The sequence below is a fragment of the Phalacrocorax aristotelis genome, chromosome 5 (assembly GCF_949628215.1).
Source record: "Phalacrocorax aristotelis chromosome 5, bGulAri2.1, whole genome shotgun sequence".
Taxonomy (NCBI): Eukaryota; Metazoa; Chordata; class Aves; order Suliformes; family Phalacrocoracidae; genus Phalacrocorax; species Phalacrocorax aristotelis.
Window position 1 is genome coordinate 13,642,295 of NC_134280.1, and position 8,669 is coordinate 13,650,963.

Consider the following 8,669-nt stretch of genomic DNA (forward strand, 5'->3'; position numbering starts at 1 on the left):
CAGTCTTCCTTTAGGTAGTGGAAGACAGAAATTAGATTTCCCTTCCTTTAGCCTAAACAAACCCATCTCTTCACCTATCTCTGTATATCATACATGCCATAGCCCTAATTGTCCCTCTCTGAACAGTCTCTATCCCTTCAGTTTCTCAATATCTGTCTTCTACTGGGGGGCCCAATAGAGTGTGGCCAATATTCCAGGTGTGTCCTCACGAGTGCCGAGTAAAGTGAAATAATAATCTTCCTTGACCTGCTGCCTCTGCTTTTGCTAGTGCATCCCACAATGCAACTAGCCTTAGTTACTGCAAGGGCACGCTACTGGCTTGTGTTCAGCTTGTCACCCACTGGGAAGCCCAGGTCCTTTTCATTGGAGCTGCTGTCCAGGTAGTCCATGCCCAACCTGTCCTGGTTTGTGAGGTTATTTTGTACCAGGGGTAGAGCTCCCCATTTGAACTTCCTATGGTTTCTGTTGACCCATTTTCTGAGTTTGCAGAGGTTTTTCTGAGCGTCAGCCCTGCCCTGCATGGGAGACTGTGATGACACCCTTCATAAAGTCAAGGAAAATTACATCCACTGCTCTCCCCTCATTAACAGAGCCAGTCATTCATCACAGAAGGCAATCAGGCTGGTCAAACATGATTTGCTTGTGATAAATCTCTGCTGGCTATTCCCATTTGCTTCCTGTCCTTCCTGGAAATAGCTTCCCTAAGGATTTGTTCCCATGTCCCAGGGCATAAGTTTGGGCTGACCAAGAGTTCCTTCATCTTGAAGATGCCTTTTTCCAGTCAGCTGTTATTTCTAGAACATAAAGGTAATGTAATGCCAGTATGAGCTGTTTCACTACAGATTCTTTTAGCAGAAACATCCAAACAATGTACTTTTGCAGCAGTACCAAACTGCCACTTCTGGTGCCAAAAGCTCCAACTGTCCCCTTCCCAGCTGCCAAACTTCTCCATGAAAAAAAATGTATTTCTGTGATGCTTTTATATGTTTTCAGTGTGAAAAATTATTGCATATGGAAAACTAAAAGTGTGGCAAACTGTAGCATGGGATCGCACTAAATAGCACTAGAAGGTGATGCACTGGTGGTAGAACAGTTAACTGGTTCACAGTCAACTTGACACAAATTCCAGCATAAATAGAATGCGGAGCTGTCCTGGAGTTTCCAGTCTGCCATGCCAGAGTCCTATAGAAACCAAGGACCAGAGTGCTTGCTCAGTATAGTGCTTGCAAGACCTTGTTCTTCATTAATATTTGAAATCTTTGACTCTCAGAAGTGGAGTCACTTCAGTCACCTAGAAATAGTATACTCTGACTTGGAGCATCACAGAAGAAAGAAGCTATATAAATAATACTTGTCTTACTTGAAGTAGGATTTCACCAGTAATGTCAGCACATGTTAGGGTAACTCCTGAGAAACTGTGTGTGGATTTGACATAGGTTAAGGGATCTAAAGCAAGTTCAGACTCCATAGCAGGTTTTTTTCAACCTTTTTTTTGCACATGTTGAGCACTACTGTGTCAAAACTAGGTCTTAGAAATCAATTAGTTGAATCACATTGCATTATGATCAAGGTGTTAGAAAGCAGACAGTTACCATTTGTCATCTAGACTGGCATTAAGAAGACATTGGACTGTCTAGGGTGTAATCTTTAAATTCTGGAAGATTTGCAGGGGGAAGCAGTGTGTATGTTGAGGGCCACCTTGACTGAAACACCGAGAATGACATCCTTGTCACTGCTTTTTACTCCACCATACCCTCTGAGCCGATAATCCTGCCCTCATCGGGCACCTTGCAAGCCTGCAAGCCAAAATCATAGCCCAGAAAACTTGGATGGCGGGCTAGGACATAACATTGTAAAGCAGAAGGGAAAGAGCTGTGAGGCTACCAGCAGTCACAAGATACTTGACTTTCTTGTGTCATATTTTCAGCATTGTAAGTGTTAGTGCATGCCTCTTAAGTGGTTCTTTGGTCATTTAAATGGACTTGTGAATGTGTTTGTTTAATATTAAAAGGAATGGAAATGTATTAATATTCTTACAGTTGTGTGTTTGTGGTGCAGTCAGGCCCATTATCCTGAGTACAACATAGTAACTGTACAGCTCCAATGTTGGGTTTTTTCTGTGTAGGTCAAAGCTGACATTAAGTGCTATGCTGAAAAATAGTGTTTAGAGTAGTGTAAGCTTGACTTTAGTAAAACTTGGAAGAGGACTTTTGAATATTTAACAGTGAGGGTTTGGTTATATTCACAGTTTTATTTTAGAATAAGTGTGGTTAAATACTGCTGAGGTTGAAACTCCAAACTTGTCTCACCTGCAGCTGCAGTGGAAGATCTTAAATTCTGCAAGTTATAAACTTCTGAAACTCTGTGGTTTCAGAAACGTCACCTCAGTGAATATTAAAGCCTGTAACCTCCTTGAAGTGAGTTCAATGTTACATAGCTAATTGTAGAACTGTTAAAATGGCAATAAGTTGTATTAATCGTGTCAAAAATCAAACCACTGTATTTATATAAGGAGATCAGAGGGAGGCTGATCTGTGCCATGAACTGCTGAAGGAAGCTTGGATCTTACTCTGTGTGTATTCTGCTTCTGTTCAGAGGCATTTCCCTGTCACAGTGTGGTCTTGTGCAAACAAATGTGTCTTATCATTAGGAGGAACAGAGAATGAAGAACATATGTGTTGCAGCCTACATGGGAAAGAATCAGTATCAAAGAAACATTTAAATACCTGTCAGGCACTATTGGTAGTTTCACAGATGCACATCTGAGAAGTTCATGAAACATTCTTGTAGTTTTCCATCCACTAGGTGAGTGGAGCTGATACAGATTTCTAGATAAAATTATTACTAGTTTTATCAAGAAAATGTCATCAAAAGTCCTGTTTGATGCTGTGCCATCGTTCCACTTAGAAGTATAATGTGTGCCTACCTGGATTAAAAATGCAAACATTTACAGCTCTAATTTGCAGAAATGTGCAGGCTGAAAACCTCTATTTTCCTTGAGACCATTCTGATATAGTCACGTATATTGTGGTCTGTCTCTGTAGGTCGATGTGTGGGCACACTTCAAGCCTGCATTACTGTTGTAGAAGGATTATCGTCTCTTGGATTGTGATGGAGGTGGTTTTATCAGTTAGGACCAGATCTTTAAATCCAGAGCATCTCTTACATAACAGCTTCCATCCCATCTTTCCCCACCCAGTTACAGAGACTGAGGAGAAAGTATGGTTGGTGGAAAAATTACAACTCAATATATAGTAGTGATGGGAAACACACAAATACCTCAGTAGTTATGTGTGTGAGGTATGTGATGTGCAGCAATACCAAAATTGCTGGACATTAGTTCTAGTCTACGGCTTTTTTTGCCCCTTTCTGGCACCCCTTATGCCTGTGCTCTGTCCATTTGTTCTCTTTCCTAGTGCTTAAGGTGCTCCTTTCATTGCCCCTGGAAGAATGCTAGAGGAGAGCAGAACTCACAGCTGTGGGCCCAGTGGGGGTATTCTGGTCCTGAGCAGGCAGGTGATTTTGCTGCAGCAGGAGAAGAAAAGGAGTCACATCATTACCTCATTGTGGGGTAAACTCATAAAGTGTCAAGCATTAAGCTGCTAATGAGGTCAGGTCTCTTGGGACCAGAGAGGGTAGTGAAGGGAGGCGGAGTCCTGGCTCACAGCTCCTCATGCTTGGCTGAGACCATGTCGAAGTGGTCTCAGTACTTATTAGTATCAATAATCAGTATATTTAGTATTAGTCTCTATATTAATATGTTAGTGTATATATAGTTGATATACAGGCTATTATTAGCTTAAACACTCCAGGGCCAGTTACAGAGCTTTCAGTTGTCTTATCTGTGAAACATCTGTTCGGACTTTCCCGATGCCAGGCACAGCTGGGCAACATCCTAACATCAGATTACAACTAGTACGGATGAGGAAGAATTTGCAAGTGAATTCTTTCCTAGTGTTCTGTTAACAAAGCTGATGGAGAAAATGTGTCAGTCTATTTCCTGGGTTAAAGAAAAATTCCTCCAAATATAAGTGAGCCTTAACAGCCAACATTCTGACCTACTCTTGCAGTCGGTACCAATATAGTAGTATGTATTACGGGAAGCAGGTGCCATGCATGCTGATGGATGCACTGGAAAAGGTGCATACTGGAGCAGATGGCTACTGTTGCTTTACCTCTTCCCTAGATGATGGAATCAAAAGTGTTGTTCTAGTTCGTGCTGGCTGTGAACATCCCACATGGAGCATTTTTCCCTTCAGGGTCCTTAGAACTTTATCCTAAATTATATATCAAATTTAAAAATATATCCTTTTATTTGATACCAGATTGAGTGACTGGCTCAGATTTTTTTGTGGCTATAAATAGTGTGGTAATTTGTTAGCTTGCAGGTGATTTCCCATTGCTTGGTGTGGTCCTGCAGCCAACATCTGGGATGGCAGATTATTTTGTGGATTTCCTCCCTCGATGCTGGACCATTTAACACAAAGAGGAGGAGAGTCACTTTTAAGAAATGTACAACTTTAGGTAATTGTTAATGTACTTGTGTGTTGCAGAGCTAAACGGGAACAGGAGCTGCAGCATTTAAAAAAACAGAAGGAAGACGAAGCTCTACAACTGCAAATGCAACTTCAGAGACAGAGGGCCATGAGACTCTTCCATGAACGACAGCTGGCCTTACTGGAAATAATCCATGCCAGTATGATTTATATAAAACTATATCAGAAGATTAAACTGTCTGGGTCTCCTTAGGAGCAGTTTCCCCTAATGTATTTCCTAATCTTGCATGCCTGTTTGTGCTGTAGTTTTACCGTCTCTTCTCCTGACCCAATTATCTGACAGAGAACATGCTAATTCCACAAGGGCTCAGTAACTACTGATCAAGATCTGCTGCCTTCAGAATGGTGCAGGAGGAAGGGAGGCCCACTTCTCGTGTGTTACAAAGCTCCATTGCAGCTACAAGTCTCTGAGACATGGCCCACAGCTAGTGGACCTTGGATGAGGAGGGGTTTTTAACTGATAGCACCCAAGCTTTTTTGGTACTACCTAGTTTGAGGATTAAAAATGCAAATTTTTGAGAGATCCCAACCCACAGTCTTACGACTGGATTTTTGTTACATTTGTAGGTCAGGTAAATAAGTACATGGAGGAAATGGAGGGGAAATCAGCATTAACTATCCAGAGATTCTGGCGAGGGTATAGAGCAAGAAGAAATTTTCATCAGCAGAGACAATCTCTTAAAGAGTATAAAGCAGCTGTTGTCATTCAGAGAGCAGTAAGTAAATGTGCTTTGTTCTAACATCAGATAGGACTGAGTGGGCTATTGCGATGCCCCAAAAAGCTCTGTTTATTCTCTTACTGTCGATGTAGCCATTATTTATTTAAAAAATTATTCAGAGGATGATAGTCTAGAGCCACAAGTTGCTTAGACGGATTAAACCTTGCACAGGTTACGACGCCTGATACAGTCTTGTAATTAATATATAAGAGCTGCCACTTTGAAACCCAAGGCTGGAATTTAACCACGCTACAGAATAGTCACTAATTTATTATGAGTGTTCTTACTTACTATTTAGTATTCATGCTGACCCTTGTATGTTGTCTTTGTAGCATCATAGCTAAATTTATGCTTTAACAGATGCAATACTGAAAAGTTTTTCTTTCACTGATTGATTACAAACAAAGTGAGAAGACAAACTTCCTGTATGTGATTGTCATATTCTCATATGCTCTTTACAAAGGCATGTAAATTCTTGGAAAAACGAAGAAGGAGGAGACTTCTCTCTCCTTGGAAAGATCCCAAAGGACTGACTGATGAGCAGAGACTAGCTTTGCAGCAGAAGGTGGATGACTACATCAGATTGCATCCGGTCTGTTTCTTAGTCATTCAATAATGCACATTAATGAGGCAACATAAAATACTGTAGGGTTGAAATATATTCAGCTTCATAAATTCTGATCAAGATAATCCGTGTGAGGTATGCATATAGTAACCCTGCTTGTTTGAGAGCAAGGTATGAGGATGTTGGGGATTTTAATCATTAAAAAGGGTCAAAGCAAACCATAATTGTAAAATTTATGTACTTGATGATGCATAGTTTTGGAGAGAGCTGCAGAGGAAGCAAAATTATTGAGTTAACAATTAAGAACACATTTGCATTCCTTGTTTAGACATTATTCTGCCCCCAAAGGATTTAAAATACCCAGCTCCTAATGGTAATAAACTGTTATTTTCCCCCAGGCTCCCCAAATGTCAGAAGAAATGAGTAAAGAATTACATTTGCAGGCCCAGGAAAAGCTGGCACAGTTCCTGTTGAGGAGCAGACTGGATCAGAGAGCCACACAGCGGAGAGAGACATTACTGGCTCAGGTCAACACTGATGTGGAGCTGCTAATGAGTATGTGACTGCTCTGGTCATAGTTTTGATTACCGTTTGGATTAAACTAATTTAGAAAGAATATTAGAGGGAACAGTGGTAAAGCTTCATTTCAAAACTGAAATTTCTTTCTTTCTTTGCTGTATGCTGTATCTTGGAATCTGGGCTTTGTTAGAGATTATCCAGGTGTTTCTGTAGGTTAAGAATATACACCTGCTTTTCAAGGAGCAGCTTATTCTTCTGCTAGAAGTCTCTCTCTGATATGTTCACAAGAAAAGCAATGGCCTTGCAAAAGGGATTGGAATTTCTAAGAAGGGATCTCACACAACCTCTTCCTCTGCATTTGTTTTGCTTTGTTCTGTTTTCTTGTGTGGTAAGTAAGCTTCTGGTTGAAGCACTCTCACCTCTTCTAGATAGAGGGAAATCTTTGAGCTATGAATTCTGAGTTTCATTTTCTCTGGCCTAGCTTTATTTGAAACGGAATTCGCTATTGTGCTATCTTAATTCCAGACAAGTAGCCTGGAATGAAGGAGTGAGAATAGCAAACTGCAGCCACCAGAGAGCACCCAAGCAGGACAAAATTCAGCAAGTTACTGAATTCCATTACTTAGTCTGTTATGTGCTGTGTCACTGCAGCTCATTGCTCCCTGACCAGGCAAATCAGCAACACACTTATACCATGCTGAGTCCCCCAGGCAGGGAATATATGCAGCGCTGCTGCGCCAGAGCAGTGGAAACACTACACTGATGTCACCCTGTGCCAGGAGTGCTGATCCAGCAGTAGTGGCCAGTGACCAGGAGATCCTCTTTCTCTTAGGTCATAGTTGCACAAGAAGTCATTCCAGTGGATGCCACCACTGCACCTGAATGAAGTAGTCCTGTTTTCCCACTTCTCTTCCCTCCCCCATTATGTATTTATTTTTTTCAGATCAGTCTTAATTTGGATTGCTTCTCCAGTCAGGTTTATCATGCAGCCATAAAATTGTAATGCCAATGTGGGGAAAGGAGTGACCTAGGACAGTGGGAAGTGGGGGGTAGGCCTCCTTCTTTTTTTGTTTGAAATCATAAAACTGCAGAAAAAAGAAAAACAAACAAAATACAGAAAGCTCTTCTCCTTATTCTTACAGATGCTCCAGGGTTAGCAGAGACCACAGAAAAAGATCTTGGTGTCTTTATGAGTCGATCAATCCCCATAGCTACCAAGGCAAGACAATCCCACAACACTATGCTGAAACATGCTCGCTGGCCATGGTGGAAGAAGCTTGGGGATGAGTTTGGGGAGGACTATGTCATTCCTGATGATGCCCTAAATGCAGAACTGGGAACTCTGTTTATTGGTGGAAGGAAATCCTTTTAGGTAACAGGCAGAAGAGTTTCTTACTCAACAAGACTCGTACCTTGCATTATGCATTTGCTTGCACGTGTTTTTACAGAAGCAAAACACTTGAACTGTAAGACAAAGCACTGGAAAAGACCAAAGCCTTATTTTAGTGCATTTTACTTAAGAGCCTCTTTCTGTACATCAACGGTTAGATCCTATTGATTGTGGTGTTGCAAATAGGATTCAAATACTGTAGTTGTAGATGAGGATATTTTTTTGTTTGTATCACTTTAAAAGTAAGTTTATAACCTTTGGCTTTTTGGTTCTTATTCACAGCGTGTAAAGAATGACGCCATTGTAAAAGCCTGGGCTTTTACAGCAAAACATTTTATCAGCTGATGTGTTTTGAGATAAAGATGGGTTCAGAACAAACCAAGATGCCTGTAAGAGGTCAAGCAAGCACTGGGCAGGCTGGGTGCTTACAGCAGAACAGCTAACTCCAGTTAGCGCAGGCAAAGCTTGGCCTGGGGAACTGCCACCAGCCTCTTGACAGCAACAAGGGAAAAAGCACATGGAGGAAAGAAACGCCAATATTCTTGGATTTATGTGCTTTCCTTTAAAAGCAGGCAGTTCTTTCCACAGCCAATGCAGTGCATTGTAACACAGAAGCAGTCCAAACTGTTATATGGGGTTGTGTCTTTGGTGTGACCATCTGGACCATCAGCTCTGGCTCCTTAAACCATGCAGATGCTGTTTAACCTAGAAGGGTCTCCAGCACGGGGCCTCTGCAGTACGCAGTAAAACCCTACAGTCAAGGGCCAAAGGCTGTTGCTTCTTACCAATGTGCCCAGAAAGCATGGAGAACTCAAAGCTGCAGCTAGTGCAGTAGGTGCCTGCGGTATTTTTTGGGTGAGAGGAGTCTTAAGAATTAGACTTTACCTCACTGCAAAGGAGGAAAAAGTACAGTGATTTCT

The 8,669-nt window shown here is 41.5% G+C and overlaps 1 protein-coding gene across 2 annotated transcripts in view; it reads left to right on the forward strand.

Moving 5' to 3' along the window:
- IQCB1 (IQ motif containing B1) overlaps window positions 1–8,009 on the forward strand; it is a 21,035-nt gene extending 13,026 nt beyond the window's left edge. For both annotated transcript variants that reach the window (XM_075093048.1, XM_075093047.1), the window contains exons 10-14: window positions 4,554–4,696; window positions 5,124–5,272; window positions 5,739–5,867; window positions 6,239–6,395; window positions 7,502–8,009. In XM_075093048.1, the coding sequence (XP_074949149.1) occupies window positions 4,554–4,696; window positions 5,124–5,272; window positions 5,739–5,867; window positions 6,239–6,395; window positions 7,502–7,731 (808 nt within the window). In that variant the 3' untranslated portion in view covers window positions 7,732–8,009. The remainder of the gene's footprint in view (window positions 1–4,553; window positions 4,697–5,123; window positions 5,273–5,738; window positions 5,868–6,238; window positions 6,396–7,501) is intronic.
- The last annotated feature ends 660 nt before the right edge of the window (window positions 8,010–8,669 follow it).